Source organism: Malania oleifera, chromosome 10 (genome assembly GCF_029873635.1).
Source record: "Malania oleifera isolate guangnan ecotype guangnan chromosome 10, ASM2987363v1, whole genome shotgun sequence".
NCBI lineage: Eukaryota > Viridiplantae > Streptophyta > Magnoliopsida > Santalales > Ximeniaceae > Malania > Malania oleifera.
The window spans coordinates 4,745,224-4,768,132 of record NC_080426.1 but is presented as its reverse complement, the minus strand read 5'-3'; the positions used below and the strand labels follow the sequence as shown (position 1 = coordinate 4,768,132).

Below are 22,909 nucleotides of genomic sequence, written 5' to 3'. Positions count from 1 at the left end.
ATTGGCTTAACAATGTTTTATTCAGGAGCTGGACAATTGGAGGACGATTGGAATTGCTAGAGAAAAACAAGGGCTCTATCTTTTGGAGAAGAACCAGCTCGAGGACAAGGTGCCATCTCACCAACTTGTGGCCAACTCTTCATCTGTTTTGACATCAGAATTGTGGCGTTTACGTTTGGGACACCCCTCCGATCAATGCCTCAATTTATTGCATAGCATAGAGCCTAATATCCCTCCTTTTGTTGACAAGCATCAATGTGAAACTTGTCATATGGCAAAACAAACCTGTTTGTCTTTTCCCAAGAGTCAAAAATTTGTTGATGCACCTTTCGATCTAATACACATGGATATTTGGGGCCCTTTCTCCATTAGTTCACTCAATGGTGCTCATTATTTTCTAACAATAGTTGATGACCATAATAGAATGACATGGATTTACCTTATTGTTCTAAAGGACAAACAAGACAAATCATACAAAGTTTCTTCAATCTTGTTGAAAATCAATTTCAATGTTAGATTAAACGAATAAGATCCGATCAAGGAAAAAATTTTCAAATGACCGAATTGTTTGCCTCAAAGGGGGTAATTCACCAACAAAGTTGCATCTATACCCTTGAACAAAACTCCATCGTTGAAAGAAAACATCAACACTTGTTAAATGTAGCAAGAGTTCTTAGATTTCAAGCCAATTTACCCTTAAAATTCTGGAGAGAATGCGTTCCCACAGCAGCGTATTTAATAAATCGAATCCCTTCTCCAAACCTCCAAAACCGATCCCCATATCAAATCATTTTTTCTAAAATTCCTTCATATTCTCACCTAAAGACTCTAGGATGTCTATGCTATGCATCAAACCTCAATCCACACCGATCCAAGTTTGATCCAAGAGCACGTAAATGCTTGTTCATAGGATACCCGAAGTCATTAAAGGTTACAAACTCTTTGACTTAAAGACTCAAGAAACCTTCATTAGTCGTGATGTAGTCTTCTATGAAAACACTTTTCCCTTCGTAAACACAAATCAACTACCCTCACTCTTGCAAACACCTCCTCTCTCAAGACTTGATGGCCTGCACGTAATACCCAACCCCATCATAGAATATTCTGAGTCGACACCAGCAGCACCTGCCCAAACCAGCCATGACACCACCATTGAAATTTACCCACCCGTAGAGCACTCCCATCATAGTGACGCATCCCAGCTTGAGCTACACTTACCCGCACCGGCACACACTAACCATGAGCTAAGAAGATCCACTAGATAAAGACGGCAACCTGGCTATCTCCAGGATTTCCATTGCCGACTTGTTACCTCTTTAGTATTGCCACATGGTTCTCTTGCTGTACAGCAAATGGATGAAGGTAAATCTCATTCCCTTTCCTCTATCCTCAATTATGATAACATGTCCTTGACTCACCATCATGGTTTTAAATAACGGCCATTACGTAGCGTAACGGCCGATACGTAACGGAAATCAGAGGGCCCGAAACCGATACGGGCCGATAATGCGGTTCGGAAAAAATTCACGGCCGTAACGGCACGTAACGGCCGATACTCCAACGTTACATGTCGTAACGTCCGTTACGGACCGTTACATGGCCGACGGGTAGCATATTCGCTGAAGGGCAGCAGGCAGCAGCGCTGCTTTCCCCCTCTCCCCAGTCCCCACACCCATCTGCCATTCAAAGGGTAAAAAGGAAAGTTACAAACTGACCTTGAAAATTTGTTGGCCTTCGGCAATAAGAAGGCTTCGAAGCCTGAGAGTGAGCACACCGAGGCTACCGAGCGTATCTACTCAGAATTGCAGACTTGCAGTTCCAGCCTCTAGGCTTCCAATTCCAGCAACTTGGCGAGTCACCGGCGACGGCGAAAGGTCTGTAGCAGCTCCGCCAGTCGTCGCAGTCGGCACCTTCCTCCGCCAGTCGTCGCAGTCGCCACCAGCCAGCCTCTCGATTTCAGCTTCGGAGGCTCGGAGCTTGGAGTCATCGCTGCTTTGTGCTTCTCTCCTTCGACTCTTCGAGGCTCCTCCGAGTTCCCTCGAATCCCTCCCCTCTCTCGGTCTGACTCGACTACCAGGCCTCAGCTTATGAGACACTCTAACACCCACAGCACTTTTCATTATGTTTTTTTTTTTTTTAATTATATTTTGTTGTACCACAGCCCTTTTCATTCTGTTTATTTTTTTAAATTATATTTTGTTGTAAAATAGGTTTGTTAAATTGAATTAAAAAAAAAGTAATTAATAGAGTAAAAAATTAGAAATCATTAATAATTATGTAAAATAAAATTTTCTTAATTTATAAATATTTTAATTGTATTATATTTTTTGAAAGATAATTATGAAAATTAATTCCATGACATAGCAAGCAATTATTAATATTATATAATTAATATTTTTTAAGGTTAGTAAATAATTAATATTTACCAATAATAATTGAAGCCTTTTTTATAATAATATTTGAATATCAATAATCCACTACTGCATTCACCATCTAAACAAAGCATTAAAATAATGTATGTACACAAGACATCCATGTGATGGCATTTTATATTATCTATGTTTAATTGAGCTCTATTTTTCACAATTCTTAAAGAATTCCAAGGAATACTCTGCACAATTATTATAATATTTAGTCTTAGGATTTGCCAAACTTATAGAAATAAAATTAATTCATGGCACCAATTGGCTAACATACTATTTATGTCAGCTGGACAAAGTGGTCATTTTGATAAAGAAGATATCATATTCACTCCCATCTATTGAAAAAATATTAAATAATATTCATATTATAAAAGAAAAAAAAATTAAATAACATCTGTCACCCATTTTATGTTACATGTGTATCTACTTGCCATTTCTTGAGTAGGGTGACCCTGTTTATTAATATTTTTTAAGTTTTAAAACATCATTTTGACCTTAAATTTAAAATTAGGTAAAATAAATGTTTACATCTATTTTTTGTTTTTAGTTATCAAATAAAGTAAAAATTAATAACTTAATAAAAAAAAATTAACCTAATAGTTAATACGTTAATAAATTTGATTTTTACTAATTACTACTGGAATTTGTAGAAAATTTTAATTTTAATCCATATACTGAGAAAATGCTTAAAAAATTAAATAGTCAATTTGTAATGTATGGATCTCTATTTGTGATGCTATGATGTATATGAAAGTAGAGCAAAAATCTTTTTCACCTGTTAATTTCTTATAGTTATAAATGAAAATAAAATCAAGCTATAAAAAATAATGAAAATATCTTTTTAAAGATAAAGGAATATATTTTTTTTGTAATAAAATATCTAATATTTTATAATTTTGTTTATTTAAATATAAAAATAATAAACATTACTTATTATTTTTAATCAAATATTATACTTATTTTTACGTAATAAGTATTTAAAATTAGGACTATTTAGTACTTATTATTTAATATTTACTAAATTACTAATTATATTATTCTTGTCATTGTAGGAAGGTTGTAACTTTATATTTTCTTTATATTTTGTGTAGAGATCATCAAATTAAGTCTATCAATATGTCACGTGATAGAGGAAATGAAAACTTACCTAGTGAGGATATTGGATGGCATTTTGGTACTGCGGTAGACGGTAATAGACATGTTATTATGTGTAAGTTATGTGGGAAGATAATCAAAGGGGGCATTACACGCTTGAAATAACACTTGGCACATAAAAAGGGTCAAGTAGCTGGATGCTCAAATGTGACCACACGAGTAAGAGAACAAATGATGAAACATCTACAACAGTATGCTGAGAAGAAAAGACATAAACAAAAAAGGTAAGAAGAAGCAGAAGCCCAAATTAGAAGAGATTTTGAGAATTTGAGCGATGAAGAAGACTTGGAAGAAGAAAGTATGAGATTTGCTCGACAAGAAAGCATGCGATCACAACAATAATGGGAAGAGAGACAAAGATTTCGAGTAAGAACAACTGGAAGGGATAATATTTATGAAGAGGGAGGTGGCTCTGGCAGTGGTGCTACCAGTGGTTTCAATAGAGCAGGAGCTCGATCTTATAGTGGTCGAGAAGCTGGAGGTAGTGGACGACAATGGATCAATCCTGATGCCCTTGAAGCTAGACTAAAGGCAATGGATCCTATTTTAGGAAGAAGTAAGAGTGCGAAACAACCAAAACTCAACACAAAGTTACTGAAAGGTTTAAGAAGTAAATTAGGAAAAGCGGTTAGAAAATTCCTAATTTATAATCGGATTCCAGCGAATGTAGCTGACTCTCCATTTATGCAGCCTATGCTTGATATTGCTGCAGAGGTTGGAAAGGGGGTGAAGGGCCATCACCCTATGAGATATCTGAAATTTATTTGGAGCAAGAGTATCAAGAAATGAAAAATTATATAGCTTCTTTTGCTGTAATTTGGAAGGAAAGAGGTGTAACACTTATGTGTGATGGTTGGTCAGGACCAACTAGAAAACACATTATAAACTTTTTAGTTTATTGCGATAGAGGCACCGTGTTTCATAAATCAGTTGATGCATCTGATGTGCCAAGCAGAACAGCTAAATATTATTTCAGGTAATTTTCTAATTTTAATTGTATATGCAAATAGTATTATGGACTTGCATGTTTTTAATTAAATAGTAGTAATTATTGAATCTATAATTTCATTTCAGATTAATGGATGAGGTGGTTGAAGAAATTGGAGAAGAGAATGTTGTCCAAGTAGTGACTGATAATGAAGCTGCAATGAAGGCAGGAGGAAAATTATTAATACAGAAGAGGCCCAATCTCTATTGGACAGCATGTGCAGCTCATTGCATAGACCTTATTCTTGAAGATATTGGTAAGAAAAGTAACGTGAAGAAGGTCTTAGAAGATGCAAGAACAATAACCTCATTTATTTACAACCACACATGGACAGTGAATTTCATGAAAAAATTCACAAATAATAGAGAGTTACTTCGCCCTGCCATCACTCGATTTGCCACAAATTTCATTGTTTTGGAGACTATTGTCAGGCATAAACAAGCACTAAGGGAAATGTTTACATCTGATGCTTGGAAAAACTCAAGGTTTGGAATGGCAAAATCAGGCCCAGCATATGATTCAAAGAAAATTATCTTAGACAAAGAGTTTTGGCAAAAGGCCTCTGATATAATTAAAGTGCAAGAACCCTTGATGAAAGTTCTTAAATTGGTTGATGCTGATGAAAAACCAACCATGGGCTTCATATATGAGGCAATTGATAGGGCGTAGTTGGCCATTCAAAAAGATTGCCGGTTTTACAAAGACTATTGGAAAATTATTGACAACCGGTGGAGTTTTCAGTTGCACCAAGATTTGCACGCTGCTGGTAAGTGTAAATCAAATACAATTTCTTATTATTTTAACTTTTAAATTATGCATAGTTGCATTAGAAAACTATTGATTAATATGTTTCTAAATTTAATTGTAGGGTATTTTTTGAACCCACAATTTCTTTATGGTGCCCCACCCTCTCTTGAAGTTGCTAGAGAAGTCATGGATGGAGTTAAAAAAGTGATAACCAAGTTGGTACCCGATATAGATACTCAAATTCAGGCTATTAATCAAGTAAGTATTGGTTTCATTAAATTGAATAATGAATTGTTCTAGTATTCTGTAATACTTTCAAGAATAATTATTAATACATCTAATTAATTAATTATATTTCACAATCATCCTTTTTTAGTTGTTGCTATATCGAGATAGGCAGGAGACTTTTGGAACCCCGTTGGCTCAAAGGACAGTGAAACAAACAAATCCTGATAAATATGGCTATATAGGTAAATAATGGAGAATTACTCTATTTTCTCTCTTTGTGTTCAAATTTGACTTTTGAAATACGCTATACTAACATAAAACTCTTTTTAATTATTCATGCAGCTGAATGGTGGATTCATTATGGTTTGTGTGCTCCTGAGCTCCAAAAAATAGCAATTAGAGTTCTTAGCCAGACCACATCAGTTTCGAACTGTGAGCGTAATTGGAACACCTTTAGCCTCATCCATACGAAAACAAGAAATAGATTAAAGTACATGAGACTACAAAAACTTGTTTTCGTACATTACAACATGAGGTTAAAGTTAAGACGTACAATGAGAAGAAGCCAACGAGAAATTGAAGAGGGTTTCAATCCTATCAATTTGGACTACATTTTCGAAGAAGATGATCCTTTAAGTCAATGGTTAGAGGAGAGAGAGACACCACTACTCGACGGTCAGGACAATTCAAATTGGTTAAATGAAGAGGTTGGTGGTACTACAGAAGGAGGTGATCAACCACCAATAAACGCGCATGATGATTCAGGTTCAAGCCCTGAACGTACACAAAGTGATGACAATCTTGGTTTGAGCCCACCAAGTGATGATGATGGTAATAGTGGTGCTGGAGCTGGGGTTGGGGGGGGGGTGGCAGTGGTGGTGGTGGAGGTGGCGGTGTAGAATATAATTATGGATATGATACAGGGACATCATTTGGAAGGGATATATATCCTTCTGATCCTTATGGACTACATGACATACCTGAAAATTATGACTTGGGTATTTCTTCAGGGAACCAATCTTCACAACCCAGGAGAAGGAGGAGTGCTCGTGGTGACCCTAGCGATTCTACTGAAGATTCATATGATGTGATTCGTAGTTTTGGCGACTTTGGTTTAGATGGTTCATCATCACAATCACATGGATCTCATCCAGCATATCCACATTATGCATCTCGTGACTCACATTTTTATCCCAGTGAATCAGGAATCTCAGGATCTAGTGAGTCTTCTTTTACACACTACCCAGAGCCAGCCCTTGCCCCAACTTATAGATATTATTCAGGAGAATTTTCATCACCAGTACATTTTCAAGAGCAACAACAAAATGACGCAAACTTGGGTTCATTCAACTATGTATTTCCACAAGGATGGGGAGATAATTTCCCATCCCAATCTCAAGATACAGATGCAAATTATGAAGACCCTCCACGTCATTCTTTTTGGTGGTGACATGTGTTATGTTATAAATTTGTAATATTGTATTCATGTATTTTCAACTATTTATTGATATTTGATATTAATCACTTTTTAAATTCATGTATGTGTAATGTGTATATTGAGTATTAAGTCTATTGAGTATTGATTCATTTTTAGTAACTTTATGACTTTAATTAATTGATTCTTACATTTCTACATCTTTTTACTCATTAAAGTAATGTAAACTATAAAAAAATATGCTTTTTTTTTTAAACAGCGCACTAAAATTAATATAAAAATCATAATGCCTATTAAAAAGCATTTGTAGGTTGAATGAAAGCCTTCAAAATTCATTAAAAATCATGTATTAATGGATTTCATGCTTATTTTTTAATTTTGGCATGGTTGTGCATGCGTGAAAAAAATTCACGACCGTTACGCCCACTTCCCGTTACGTAACACCCGCGTCTCCCGCGACCCGCGACACCTGCGACCGTTTCGCGACGTTACCTGCGACCGCGATTTCGAACCATGCTCACCATAGCTTCAACTTAGCCATCAACATAGAACTCGAGCCACCTCTTTTGCTATAGCCACCCAACATCCTCATTGGAAAATGGCTATACCAAATGAACTAATAGCCCTTGAAGAAAACAACGCTTGGGAGTTGATTGCATTACCCAGAGGCAAAAAGGTCGTGGGATGTAAATGGGTGTTCAAAACAAAATACAAAGCAGATGGTACCATTGAAGGATACAAGGTACGCCTTGTAGAAAAGGGATATACACAGAAGGAAGGGGAGGATTACTTCGAGACTTTTTCCTTGGTTGCAAAAATGCCTATCGTCCGTTGCCTATTGGCCACCACCGCCTCTAAAGGTTGGTCCCTCTACCATCTCGACGTCAATAATGCTTTCCTTTATGGTGATTTGGAAAAGGAAGTCCACATATCATTACCACCAGGATATGGTAGAGAGGGGCAGAATCGTGTATGCAAGCTGAAAAAGTCCCTCTTTAGTTTGAAACAAGCTTCAAGGCAATGGAATCACAAGTTAACTTCGGTCATCACCAAAATTGGCTTAATGGGAAGGAAGGACCTAAACTTGCTGATTCAAAAGAGTGCAGAAGATTAATTGGACAATTGTTATATTTAACGATCACATGCCCAGATATTTCTTACTCCGTGCAAGTCTTGAGTTAGTTTCTAAGCCAACTGAAAGTGGCTCACTAGAAAGCAGCTCTTAGAGTTGTGAGATACATAAAAGGATCTCCATCACAAGGTTTATTTTATCCAACTAACAAACCACTGCAGTTGGCAGCTTTCTGTGATGCCGACTGGGGAGCATGCTCGGAGACAAGTAGATCAATCACTAGTTTTTGCATTTTTCTGGGAGATGCTTTGGTCTCTTGGAAATCAAAGAAACAAAGAACAGTATCTCGATCATCAGTGGAAGCCGAATGTCGCTTAATGGCCTCTACCACATGTGAATTGGTTTGGTTTTGGAGCCCGTTACAATACCTCGGTGTAACTCTCAACCAATCTGTTCAATTATTTTGCAATAATCAAGCTACCGTTTATGTTGCATCCAATCCCATTTATCATGAAAGAACGAAGCATATTGAGATTGACTACCACATTGTTCGAGAAAGGATTCAAGAAGGTTTATTGAAACCATTTCATATTTCTACAAATTTACAAGTTGCTGATATTTTAACCAAGGCAATCGGATCTAGACAGTTTCATTATTTACTAAACAAGATGGGAATCCACTCTATAGATTCTCCATATTAAGGGGGAGTATTGAGAAAACTAGAGGAAAATCAGGAGGTGCAAATTGTGGATTAGAGCTGCATGTTGTTGTTCCCTATAACTCAATTTGACTTTGCTTTATTTGGAAAACAAACCCCTGGTTTACTAGAAAACTAGAGGAGCTGCTTGTTGCTTTGGAGTCTGAAATGCGGATTATAAGGAGTAGATAGCTGCCCTCTATTGATTCGATTTCCAATATGTTGTACAAATTTAGTTTTCTGTCTTAGATTTTGTATATATATGAGGGGAAGGCATCTTGTAATTTTCAATTCAATCAATACGAATTCATTGGTAACCAAATTGGTAGCCAACACCAAATGTTTTTTCTTTTGACAGTGTGGTCATTCCTTCACGAATGGAATTATTAGTCCTTAGCAACTTCCACTATGGTAGCAAAGGATGATAATGCCGAGTTCTCCAAATGCATAAAGCTTCTGCTCCTCAACGTTGTCTTGGATGTCTAACACATGCTCCCTAGAGCATTCTACACAGCCCATCAGATTTCTTTAGACTTCTAATGCTCCCTCCCAAGATCAGCCAAAGTCACCTTCTCTAGAATGGGGAAGAGCAAAGAAAGATGATACGTTTAACCTCCAGGTTTCCATTGACCCTGATTCAAGACTAGTATATCATGTATATGCCATCTCAATCAAGGATTTAGAGAATTCCTTTAGCTTAAGGTTTAAACATGAAGAGTTTGATGAACAATTCAAGAAATGGTGGCTTGAGCTGCTAGTTGAAGGGAAGGCCAACTTTGATGTTGCCCAAAGCTGAAATTGCTCAAAGAAAAATTGAAATGGTGGAAAATTATTTTTTTTCGGCAACATCATTGTAAGGAAAAAAGAGTTTCTTGACAACATTTAGGATTGGACGATAAGGAAATCAGCGAGGGTCTTAATGCAGAAAACAAGGCTAAAAGGTAAGCTCTAAAAAGAGATCTTGCACTTATCATCTTGTTAGAAAAAGTGGCTTGAAGGCAAATATATAGCGCTCTTTGGTTGAAGGAGGGGGGTAAAAATACTAGTTTCTTCCATCGTGTAGTTAATGTGCACCGTAGATTCAATATGATAACAATAGTAGAAGTGGAGGAAGAGATGTTGGTAGATGAGGGGGAAATGATGCAACTTTTTTAAAACTTTGTACACGGAGCCAGTGTCTTGGAGACCGATAGCTCGGTGGCTTGAGAGGCCTTTTGAGGAAGAGGAAATTATTTAAGCCCTTAAGAGTTGCGATGGAGATAAAGAGCCTAGTCTGGATGGCTTTAATATGGATTTCTTCTGAAGGTACTACTGGGATTTTCTCAAGCAGGACATCTTTAGGGTTTTTGAAGACTCCTATGAAACCGACAATTTTGTGTCTAGTATCAACTCAATCTCTATCTCTTTGATTCCTAAGTGACCGAGGGCTTGCAATATCAAAGATTTTTGCCTAGTCAACTTGGTTGGCAGCTTATACAAAAGCCTATCCAAAGTCTCGACAACTAGGCTTAAACATGCAATCTCAAAAGTTGTTGGTAAGCACCAACACACCTTCATTGCAAGTAAGCAAATCATGGATGCTATTCTAATAGCCAATGAAGTTGTTGATGCCTACATTAAGGATTGGAAAAGCGGAGCAGCATGCAAGCTAGATATGGAGAAGAATTTTGACCACATTAACTGGAGTTTTTTGTTGTACATTCTTAGAAGAATGGGTTTTAGGGAATCTTGGTGCAAATGGATCTAGCAGTATATATCAACACCATCCTTTTTGGTTCGGTTAATAGCTGCCCTACTAATTTCTTTAGATCGTCTTGTGGTTTAAGGCGAGGTGACCCTCTTTTCCCCCATCTGTATATCATGCTTATGGAAGTGTTGATTCTTATGATAACTAGTGCAAATGAAAGCGGCCTTCTAAAGGGTCTTAGCATTGGAAGGAATGATGATTCCATGGAAATCACCTACATCCTTTTTGAAAATGACATTATCATTTTTTGTGAGGAGCAAATTTTTTATCTTTGATGCATCCTCCTCTGTTTCGAAGCGATTTCAGGCTTAAAAGTGAATTTATGCAAATTGAAATCATTCCATTGGAGACTGGCAATTGTGGTCTTTTACTTGCAGGTATCCTTGGCTGTAAACTCAGTGCCTTTCCTCTCACCTATCTTAGCCTCCCTTCGGGAGCAAAGTTGAGGGACAAGGGCATTTGGGGCCCCATTGTTGATAGGTTCTATTAAGATTTGATTAAAATGAATGACTGAACTTGAAGATAGGTTTCTCTCTCTATTTATAATACAAATTAAATAAACTCTAATGAAAATAATACCCTTATTAACTCTCACTAATTAACATACTAACACACTCAATAATAATTCTAAAAGACATATATAACCTCCAACACTCCCCCACAATTTGGAGCATAAATTTCATAAGTTCCTAGCTTGTTACAAATAAAATTTAACACGAGCACCCCCCCCCCCCCAAAAAATGCTTTGGTAAACAAATTAGCAAGTTGCATGTCTGACTTCACATAAGCGGGTTGTAATGAACTCTTTCACAAGTTTCTCCCGAACAAAGTGGCAATCAACTTTAATGTGCTTCTTCCGCTCATGAAAGACTGGGTTGGAAACAATATGAAGAGCAATTTGATTATCACACATCATCTTCATATGTGGAAAAACCAACTTGCGGGTTCATATCACAATTCTACTAACATGTTCTTTAATCAGACAAGTTCACAGGTAGTGTGAGCCATAACTTTATATTCTAATTCAACATTTGACCTTGCCACCATAGTTTGTTTCTTACTTTTCCAAGAAACCAAATTACCACCAACCAAGATACAGTACCCAGTGCTAAGTCTCTGATCAGAAGGCAATCTAGCCCAATCTGCATCTGTATATCCATCGATATAAGTGTGACCCTAATCACGATATAAAAGACCTCTCCCAAGTGCACCTTTGAGATATCTTACGATGCGAATTACTGCGTCTCAATGACTTGTCCTCGGATAATCTAGAGATCAACTTACAACAGTTGTTGCAAAAGACATATCCAGTCGAGTAACTGTGAGATAATTCAAATTTCCAACAAGTCTCCGGTATTGTAGTCATGCCCCAACCAGAAGTTTAAATTTAGAATTGTAGGCTACTGCTTTGGAAAGATTGAGATGGCAGTTTCATGCAGATGTTGAGGGAAGTTTTTCATATTATACAAGCTTCATGGTTGAGGAAAAAAAAGAGGAAGAAGTCCAATCATGGTTGATTCCTCTTCTTGTCTGCACTGAGATTAAGCAGACAAATTTGGTGGGATCTCTAGCTCCTTCAATAAGAAACTTGACTTTCCTTAGAGACATCATACTTTCTCATAATATGATGTATGAGGAAATTCCGAAAGAAATTAATCGGCTACGGCAGCTACAATTCCTCAATCTAACCAACAATTTTATCTGAGGCAAAATACTAAAAGACCTCACCCATTGTTCAAACCTCCAAGTCCTCATTCTAACCTACAATAATGTTTCTCGAGTAGTTCCTCCTCAACTAGGATATATAGGGCAATTCACTTATCTCTTGCTGCCAACAATCTAGGAGGGGCTATTCCGCCTCCTTAGGGAACCTTTCTTTCCTAAATACACTTTCACTTTTGGCAAAATAATTCGCTCTATAATATTTAAGCAATGAAATTATTTGATTTGTAAACCATTTGTGGGGAGTCTTATGCCACACATCGACCTTGCTTTTCCAAATCTCCTTGTACTTGTTCCAGATAACCTGTTTACAGGATATGTCCTGATTTCACATCCAATATCTCAGGACTCCGGCCCTTGATATCTCTGGCAATGCTTTCACTGTATCAGTCCCCAACAATTTGGGAAGCCTCATAATCATCCTGGAACTAAGGAAGCTAATGATTTGAGTTTTTTTACTTCCTTAACCACTATAGTTAGTTGGAAATGTTGGTTCTATGCACGAATAGTTTTGGTGGAGTCGCGCTAAGATCCATAGCCAATTTGCCAACCCAGCTTAGAATACTGCATATGGATAATGGAATTGGGGACCTTTTTAGCTTAACTTTTCTAGACATGGGGATAAACTCCCTTATGGGTTGTTGAGCTACAGAAGGTGGAGTCGTCGGCAGCCACCAACCTAGCCGCTTCTGTTGAATTTGGAGACCGGAGGGCACCAACCCAGCCCACCTTCATTGAAATTAAATCACCTACCTTTGAATTTTATCCCCCATCCATGGCTATATAAATGAGGTGTGTGTGTGTAATTTGTGTCGAAGTGTGTGCGCTAAATAGAGCTGCGTGAAAGTGTGTGAGGAACAGAGTATTGTGTGAGAGAGAGAGAGTTGAGTTGAGTAGTTGCTCCTTCTCCTTGTAAATTTTCTCCCAGTTATAGTGAGATTGGTGTGCTCCGTGGGGCGTGGACGTAGGTCAGATTGAACCAAACCACGTTAAATCTGGTGTTCCATTTTGTTTGTTTATATTTTGCGTGTTTGATTGTTGTTCCTAGATCTCCCAACAATTGGTTTCAGAGCCAGATTGGAGCAAAATCGTTAGATTAGAACCTCTGTCCAGTATTTCAAAACTGAGTTTTGAGGCCACCATCGTGTTCCTCTCGTCGAGACAAAGCCAACGGTGCAAATCGGAATTCGAACGAAGATCCTACGAGCCCGCACGCGCCAACACGCGCCTCTGGCGGTACGTCGTTGCACCCACGCGCCTCCACGCGCCGTCACGCAGCTTTGAGTAGCTGGCGAGTAACCGCACACGCCCAGCGAGAACTGAAGGAGGAAGAAGAGCTAACATCAGTGTCTTGTCAGCGCATAGTCAGCCGACCACGGCAACGTTCAGTCAGAGGCCACTTTATCACGGTATTAGCCCCAATCAGTCGCCATGTTAGCAGTGGGGCCCACCGTGTCACGACAGCTGCCACGAAATTAGTGGGGCCCACAGCGACACATCAGCCGCCATGGAAGCAGTGGGCCCACCGTGCCACGCCAGCCGCCGCGTCAGCACCTGAGACCCATCCCTTGCCACGTCATCGGCCATGTCGGCAAATGGCGTCAGTAACAACGCCAACATATTCCATTAAAGGAGGGAATATTTTGTCAAGTTTGACCTCTTTGACTAGAAACTTTGACGGGGGCTTGTCGGAGCCATTTCGAGTCCGATTTTTGATCGAATTGAACCATTTTCAAGGTTTTCGGCCGTTCCGGATCCAATCGTGCTGTCCGTTTGAGCTGATTCCATCTCTAGATAGGCGAATCGAGATGTCGAATGAAAAGAGCTTAAATATTGAGATGTTTGACGGCACCAATTTCTGTTTTTGGAAAATGCAGATTGAGGACTACTTGTTTGTTAAGGAGTTGCACTTTCATATTGAAGAGAAAGCCAGAATCCTTGAAGGAGGGCGAGTGGGAGTTGCTTGACCGAAAAGCTCTCGGAGCTATCAGGATGACGCTGGCAAAGTCTGTTGCCTTCAATATCAAGCACATGACAACCTCCAAGTCTCTTATGGATGCGCTCTCCAATATGTACGAATAGCCATCAACTACAAATAAGGCACACTTAATGATCGGTTATTTACCATGAACATGTCTGCAGGTGAAAGTTTTAGTAGACATCTGAATTATTTCAACGAGCTGTCGGATCAACTCATTTCAGTTGGAATTACGTTTGATAGTGAAATTCGTGTCTTACTCATTCTTAGTCAGTTGTCTGAGAGTTGAAAAAGTATTGTTACTACGATCAGTAGCTCCACAGGGAAATCGAAACTGAAGTTTGACGAGGTCATCAACATGATTTTGACAGAAGAGATTAGGATGCAGTCAAACAATGTCCCCACTTCAAGTTCAGCCTTGAACGTGGAAAGCTAAGGGAAAGGAAGCGGGCATGGGCGATCAAAGAATTGCGGTAGATCAAGGACCAGGCGGTCCAGATCCAGAAATCCTAGAGGTTCCCAGGGCACAAAAGACATTGAGTACTAGAACTATGGAAAGATCAGGCATTACAGAAACTAGTGCAAAGGTCCAAAAAAAGAATCTGAGGCGAAAACAGAAGCAAATTTTGCCTCTTCTTCAGCAAATGGAGATGCACTGATATGTACTTGGGAGAGTGAGCAAGAGTCTTGGGTCTTAGACTCCGGAGCCTCATTTTATGCCACTTGCAGCAGAGATTGCCTAGAGGAGTATACACCAGATAATTTCGGTAAATGATCAACCTTACGACATAGTTGGCAAGGGAATTGTGAAAATCAAGATGAATGTGTCAATATGAAAGCTGCAGGATATCAGATATATTCCAGACCTGAGAAAGAACTTGATCTCAGTTGGTCAACTGGCAGATGAGGGATACATCACAACATTCATTGGCGATGAATGGAAGATATCAAAGGGTACAATGACGATTGCACGAGGTAAGAAAACTGGAACACTTTGTCTGACCTTCAATGCTTGCATGTCTATTTCAGTTGTTACAGGAAATGACAATAGCAACATATGGCACCAACGACTCGGTCACATGAGCGAGAAGGGACTCAGAGTGATGCACTCAAAGGAAAAATTGAATGGTCTACGGTCAGTAGAGATTGACATGTGCGAGGATGGCATACTCAAGAAATAGAAGAGGGTCAGTTTCCAGACATACACCCGTACCCTAAGAAGGAGAGACTTGAACTAGTCCACTTAGATGTATGGGGACCGACGACCGTCTCATTCATAGGCAAAAGGAATTACTTCATCACATTTATTAATGATCATTCTCGGAAGGTATGAGTTTACTTTCTGAAACATAAGTTAGATGTCTTTGATGCTTTCAAGATTTGGAAAGCAATGGTTGAAAATGAAAGTTTGAAAATCAAGAAGTTGAGAACTGACAACGGTGGTGAGTATGAAGACATCAAGTTCAAGAAATTATGTTATGAGCATGGTATTAGGATGGAAAGAATTGTACTAACACAACGGCGTAGCTGAGCGTATGAACCAACGGTTGACTGAAAAAGCCAGAAGCATGCATATACAATCAGGTTTACCAAAGCAATTTTGGGCACAAGCAGTCAGCACAGCAGCATACTTGATTAATAGGAGTCCATAAGTACCAATGGACCACTGTCTACCAAAAGTGAAAGTTTTTTATTGTGTTGCATATATACATATTAGTGATCATGTCAAAAACAAGTTTGATCCGAAGTCTCGGAAATGCACCTTCATCAGTTACGGTGAAGACGAGTACAGGTATCACATTTGGACGATGAAAACAAGAAAGTGATCAGAAGCAGAGACGTGATCTTCAACAAAAAGGTGATGTACAAGGACAGACATACAATAGAACCCACCAAACTAGTTCAGAATGAATCAACCTCTGTAAACATAGATGATGTCCCAGAAGGTGTTAGGACACACCAACAAAATGCCGAGAATCCTCAGGCAGAGGAACCTGTGGAGCAGATTGTCACACCACCGCCTCCTATTCCAGCTCTGGAGTTTAGGAGATCTTCTCGGTCTCATGTACCAAATAAAAGGTATATGGATTATGAAAAGTTAGGTGTACTCCCAAGAGGGGGGGTGAATTGGGTTTTTAAAATTTTCTTTGAAATCCCTTTGTTTTACAAGTTCCTTTAGTTAAGAGTTAACCCCTTTTTCAATTTGAGTTCATTTGCAATCACACTCTTCAAACACAACAACTTTGCAAATATAATTGATATTCAATCGAATCAATAAAGTTAGCTTGATATCACAAAAATAGAAAATTCAACCAAGCTTCCAAAATTCAAATATCGATATCAAATAAGTATCTTGATTTTAAGTATGTAACCAACCAATATATTAATGAGCTTTGGTATTAATCAATCAACGTACTCCCTTGTGGTTTTTGCAATAATATTGATTAATCAACGTACTCCCTTATGGTTTCCGCAATTCCCCAAAGCAAATTAATATCCAGCAATTCAAATAAGCATCCACGCAGTTTATATGTGTTGTAATTTAAAAAGAATAGGGAAGAGAGTGACACCAAGATTTTTACGAGGTTCGGTTATACCCGCCAAGGATTTCACTATACCACTTCCTTAACCGAGCGGAGCAAACCTTTTACACACTCCTTCAAATAGGATAGAGCCCTCCTCTCTAAGCGATACCCCACGCTTGGTAAACCAATGATTCAACAATCCTGAACTGTCAACAAATCTCCCTAGCTAGAATCCCCTCTCGCTAGTCCAACGATTCAATAACTTGAACCGTCAAAAACAAGAAAGAGAACAAGAGCCTTGTGTACAAGTAATACTCTCAACAAGAGCAGATTAGTACAATTAAAAGCACAATATACTTCAATAGAAATTAATATAAATAGATGAAGCTCAAGAAGTTATCACCGGGGTTCTTTAGATTTGAAAGATCTCAGTTTATGCACAAGAACCTCAAGCTTTAATTCAGCAAATTTGCAGCAATAGCTTTCAACAAAGTATGCTTAGCAAGAACCCCTTGAATGTGGAAGAATTTGAACAATAGATGATTTGCTCAATTGTTGGTGTATAAAATCCTTAGGTTTAGTATGTATTTATAGAGTTAAAAAACATATTTTCTTATTGCCCAAGTTGCTTGGAGTATTTCCCAAGTTTTTACAAAGTTTGGATCCCAAGAAATCATTTTTGGAAACATTCCCACACTACTTTATTTTAAATTTGGAAAGTCACTCACTTGTCAAAAAGAGATGCTGTTAGCTTCAACCAGCTTTCAGTATTTTGGGTATAACTTTCACTACACAACTCCTATTTGAACGTTCTTGGTATCAACAGAAAGTTAAGAGAAAATCCCACAACTTTCATGTTTGACACTTTTTAAGATAAAGAGTTTCTGATAGATAAAATTGCTCATCAATGCAGATGTAAAAAAAAAAATAACAAAATTTGGAAAAACCTGTTTTGGTGCTTTACATTTCAAAAATAATTTTAACCTTTTTGAAATAATGTTTGACCTTATAAAAATATTTTTCAAGTATTTTGAAAGGTACCTAGGTCCAAGTAATCAACCTAAGAGTTTCATGCATTTATATTGAAGTCATTTGAAGTACTTACATGAGACTCTTTAAAATTTATAAACCTTTAAGCACTAAGTCTTCATGTATTTGCTTTGCTTTACAATATCTTCATGCATTTGCTTTGCCTTCCTTCATGATTTGTCTTTTTCTTGAGTCTTTCTTGACTTCAAGCTTTAATATACATTAAGCTTTCTTTTGATTGTCTTTGAAGTATAAGCTTTCACTTGAGTCACTTGATCTTAATACTTGAGTCCTGAAACTTCACTTAACCAAATATGTTAAGTCCCTTTGATTTGTTATCATCAAAATAAGATTTTAAGTCTTGTGAGGCCAATAGATTATTTACTTCTTACAGATGGAGGAGAGTCCGAATGCTATGATGAAGCATGTCAGGTGGGAGATTCGAGCAAGTGGGAGCTTGCAATGAAGGACGAGATGAAATCTCTAACCTCCAACAAAACGTGGGAATGAGCTCAATTGCCCAGAGGTAAGAAGGCTCTTCACAACAAGTGGGTGTATAGGATCAAAGAGGAGCATGATGGCTCTAGGAGGTACAAGACCCGGTTGGTAGTTAACGGCTTCGAGCAAAAGGAAGGAATCGACTACACCGACATCTTTGCACCAGTTGTGAAGTTAACAACCATCAAATCAGTCTTGAGCATTGTTGCCTCGAAGGGCCTACATCTCGAGCAGTTAGATGTGAAGACAACATTTCTTCACGGTGATCTAGATGAGAAAATTTACATGCACTAGCCAAAAGGATTCTCAGTGAAAGGTAAAGAGAATCTTGTTTGCAGGTTGAAGAAGAGCTTGTACTGTCTCAAACAAGCTCCCAGGCAATGGTACCAGAAATTTGACGGATTTATGCACAAGAATGATTTTCAAAAGTGCAACGCCGACCACTATTGCTATTTCAAGAGGTATCAACTTAGTTACATCATTTTGTTATTATATGTCGATGACATACTAATCGTAGGACCAAATATAGAAGAGATCAGAAAATTGAAGCAGCAATTGTCAAAGGAGTTTGACTTGAAAGACTTGGGTTCAGTGAAGCAGATTCTTGGAATGCGGATCTCCAGAGATAAGCAACAGGGAATGTTGCGGTTATCTCAGGTAGAGTATATTAGCCGTGTTTTACAAAGATTCAACACGAGCTGCGCCAAAGTGGTAAATACACCATTGGCCGGACACTTTCGCCTCTCCAAGGATCAAAATCCCTAGATAGATGAAGAGAAGGATTTCATGGCTAAGGTACCTTATGCCTCAGCCATTGGAAGTCTCATGTACGCCATGATTTGTACCAGACCAGACATTGGTCAAGCAGTGGGAGCTGTCAGCAAGTTCATGTCAAATCCAGAGAAGACTCATTGGAAAGTAGTGAAGTGGATCTTAAGGTACCTAAGTGGTACTATTGATAAGTGCTTATGTTTCGGCAAAGGAGACTTGAAAATTAAAGGATATGTGGATGCCAATTTTGCTGGTGAAGTTGATCACCGCATAAGCACCACTGGGTATGTGTTCACTGTTGGCATAACGGCTGTTAGTTGGATGTTACAGATACAAAAGATTGTTGCCCTATCGACTACAAAAGTTGAGTACGTAGCAGTGATAGAAGCCAACAAAGAGATGATTTGGCTTCAAGGTTTGTTGACAGAGCTCGGAATAACGCAGGAGAGGAATGTTTTGCACAGCAACAGTCAGAGTGCGATACATCTGGCAAAGAACTCTGTCTTTCATTTTAGAACCTAACACATTGGACTTTGTTATCACTTTGTCAGATCTCTATTAGAGGACGGAGTGCTGGTATTTGAAAAAATTCAAGGTAGTAGTAATCTAGCAGACATGTTGACGAAGGTGGTGACTACAGAGAAGTTGAAGTTGTGTTCAACTTCAGTTAGTCTTCATGCTTGAAGACAAATATGAGCACATCATTTACCTATACATTAGTTGAGATGTGCCTTCGTCTCAAGTGGGAGATTGTTGAGTTGTAGAAGGTGGAGTCGTTGGTAGCCACCAACCCAACCGCTTTTGTTGAATTTGGAGACTGGCGGCCGCCAACTCAGCCCACCTTCATTGAAATTAAGCCACTTACCTTTGAATTGTATCCCTCATCCATGGCTATATAAATGAGATGTGTGTGTGTGTGTGTGTGTGTAATATGTGTCGAAGTGTGTGTGCAGAATAGAGCTGCGTGGAAGAGTGTGTGAGGAATAGAGTATTGAGAGAGAGAGAGAGTTGAGTTGAGCAGTTGCTCCTTCTCCTTGTAAATTTTCTCTCAATTATAGTGAGATTGGTCTGCTCCTTGGACGTAGCTCAGATTGGACCGAACCACTTGTTTGTTTATATTTTGCTTGTGTGTGATTGTTGTTCCTAGATCTCCCAACACGGGCCCCATTCCAGTTTCCGTTGGAAAGCTTCAGTATCAGGGAAGATTGTTTTTCAATCAAAAAAAATTTTCATGGAAAATCCCATCCATCTTTGGCAATCTTTTGCAATTTTTCAATCTTTATTTGTACATAAAATAATTTTACAAGGAACCATTCCATTAGGCCCCAAGGAACCGCACAAAAGTGCAGAATTCATACCTCCTAGAATAACCTCACAGGTAGCTTACTGGATCAAATACTTGGACTTCTAACAGTCTTGATTGCTCTGAACATGTCTCACAGCCCCCTGACTGGTTCCTTCCCTCCAGACTTTGTAGCTTGAAAAAGCTTGGAACATTAGTTGTTTCTGAGAACAAATTGTCTGATGAAATTCCCACAGAACTTGGCATTCCTTCATATTGAAGGCAATTTTATTTGGGACTGGCAATCCTTCACATGGAGGAAAATTTCATCCAAGCAAATATTCCTTTTATCTTTGAGTGCTTTGAGAGCTATTTCAAGACATGCCTTTCACAATTCGAAGTAAACTGGAAAATATTCCATTTTTCAGTAGATTTGAGTCTGTCTTTCAACCACCTTGAGGGTGAGGTTTCAATAGAAGGGGCTTTTAGGAATGCGAGTGTGGTTTCAATCGAAGGAAATAATAAGCTTTTTGGGGGATTTCTGAATTACAGTTGCCCCCATGTTTCAATTAGAATTGGTATGGAAATACCCCCTCACTTAAGGGTCGTTAATTATTATCATAAACTCATTAGCGTCTTGCTTCCTTCTACTTTAGTCATGGTTCTTATTATTATTTATTGGAGAAGATACTGTGGAAAGAAGCATAAATTTGAATCTCCATTTAGTTATATGTTCTTATGGGTTTCTTACAATGAGCTTCTGAAGGCTTCTGATGGATATGCTTTGTCCAACTTGACTGGTGTGGGGAGTTTTGTATGTGTATGAAGGAATTCTTCATCAACCTGAATGACCTGTGGCAATAATGGTATTGAACCTTCAAAAGAATGGTGGTGCTTCAAAAAGTTTCACAGTTGAATGCAAGACTGACACTGCATTTGGGAGCATGGATTTTGAACTTTGAGTTTGGATTTATGTGGATTTGGACAAGATTCAATGCAATTTTGCATATTACATTTTGTTCAAATTCAATGCCTTTCCCAAACACAGTAGAATCTCCTCAAGATTGTAATTTTGCGTTCTAGTGTGGATGACAAAGGTGGTGATTATAAAGCTCTAGTTTCTGACTTTTCATGCCTAATGGGAGCCCAGAAAACTGGCTACATGTAAACACAACATGAATCAGAACATCGAATCTCATACAAAGATTAGATATTCCGCTTCAAGGGATCTATTGGTTACATTGCACCAGGTACAGTTTCATATAGTTGCGTAGGCATCTGAACTAGCTGGACAGCATTCTATTTTTAACACTGCATATTTTTAGGCTTGTTCATGCTTGTGGGATGGTCAGTAGTGATGCGAGGACTACATACGTCTACAATACTCTCCACATGGATTGAGTTAATTGTATTGTAAGAAAAGCTTAAAGACCTACTAAAAAATTGACAATTTTACCCCTGTTGGATACATTTCTCTGCTTTTATTTATCTATTTATATATTTTTGCTTTTTTTTTTTATTTAAATATCCATCTCTCTCTCACTCTCACTCTCACTCACTCTCTCTCTCTCTCTGTATGCATGCATGTGCAGTCAGCGTGCAGGATTTAGCTGTAAGAAGACTTGTTTTTGTATTTATGTGGACTGCAGTTAGTTTGAACTGGAACTCAAATGGGGGCTAAAACAAATATTTTGCTTGCTTTTCATGACTGCCAAATTAAGAACCATCTTTAATTTAGACATGCTTTCAAACTGAAATATATAAAAATAACAATAGTAATTGCATTGCAGAATACAGAATGGGTGGCGGTGTGTCTCTGCAGGGAGATGTGTACAGCTATGGAATCCTTGTGCTGGAGATGGTAACAGGAAGAAGATCCACAGATGACATGTTTAAGGATGGTATGAACCTGCGCAACTTCTTTAAGATGGCATTTTCAGAAAGAGTGGAGGAGATTGCCGGTCCTGTTTGCTTGAAAGAAGAAGAAGAATTCTTTGAAGAATCAAGCAGCGGGAGGCATGAAAAGGAAGATGGTGTTTGGAGTGGATGGCTTCTATCTTGAAAATTGGAGTTGCATGTTCTGCAGAATTGCCTGTTAAGGGTTAGGCATCAGAGATGTGGTGATGGAATTGCATGTAACCAAGGCTGCGCTCCTTCCAGCCAGGAATGCTCCTGGGGAGGCGCAGGGTAGGCTGCATGTAGCTTCTTGTCGAGGGCACTTGGCATTTTCATTCAACAATATTGACTGGATGTGTGTACAATATATTTAGCTAAAGTTGCTATGCAAGTATGGATATGGTAAGCAATTGAAAAAATAAATTGGGGAACGCCTAAAGAATTTTTTCCTTTTTTCTGGGTCAATTGGACAGAAACACTGTGGGCTTAAACTACACAATAGGATGTAGTCTCTTTCATTTCATATATATATATATATATATATATATTCACCTTTTTCAAGAATCGAAGTTCCAACATTGAAGTCAAACTTTAATTACTAATATTAAATGAAAATTTAAAGATGGTGGGATATGAATAGATTAAAAAAAAAAAGTCAGCCTTTCAAAGTTGCTATTCATATTTGTTTTGAGTTTGAATCTTGACTATAGCTTTTA

The 22,909-nt window shown here is 38.3% G+C and overlaps 2 protein-coding genes across 3 annotated transcripts in view; both read left to right on the top strand.

The window, feature by feature from the left end:
• Positions 1 to 22,644, top strand: part of LOC131166991 (anthranilate synthase alpha subunit 1, chloroplastic-like) — a 39,190-nt gene extending 16,546 nt beyond the window's left edge. The window contains exon 12 of one of the 2 annotated variants that reach the window (XM_058125700.1): positions 22,088 to 22,644. The gene's annotated coding sequence lies outside the window, so the exon portion shown is untranslated. Of the gene's footprint in view, positions 1 to 18,140; positions 21,548 to 22,087 lie in introns of those variants that run through there. The other variant, XM_058125701.1, reaches the window with a different exon arrangement.
• Positions 5,510 to 7,071, top strand: LOC131166993 (uncharacterized). The gene is made up of 3 exons (XM_058125707.1): positions 5,510 to 5,571; positions 5,690 to 5,783; positions 5,884 to 7,071. The coding sequence occupies exon 3, from the start codon at positions 6,036 to 6,038 to the stop codon at positions 6,438 to 6,440; it is 405 nt and encodes a 134-aa protein (XP_057981690.1). The 5' UTR covers positions 5,510 to 5,571; positions 5,690 to 5,783; positions 5,884 to 6,035; the 3' UTR covers positions 6,441 to 7,071.
• Positions 22,645 to 22,909: the final 265 nt, after the last annotated feature.

Coding starts and splice junctions, on each gene's coding strand:
- LOC131166993 (XM_058125707.1), top strand. CDS start 6,036: ATGAGACTACAAAAACTTGTTTTCGTACATTACAACATGAGGTTAAAG.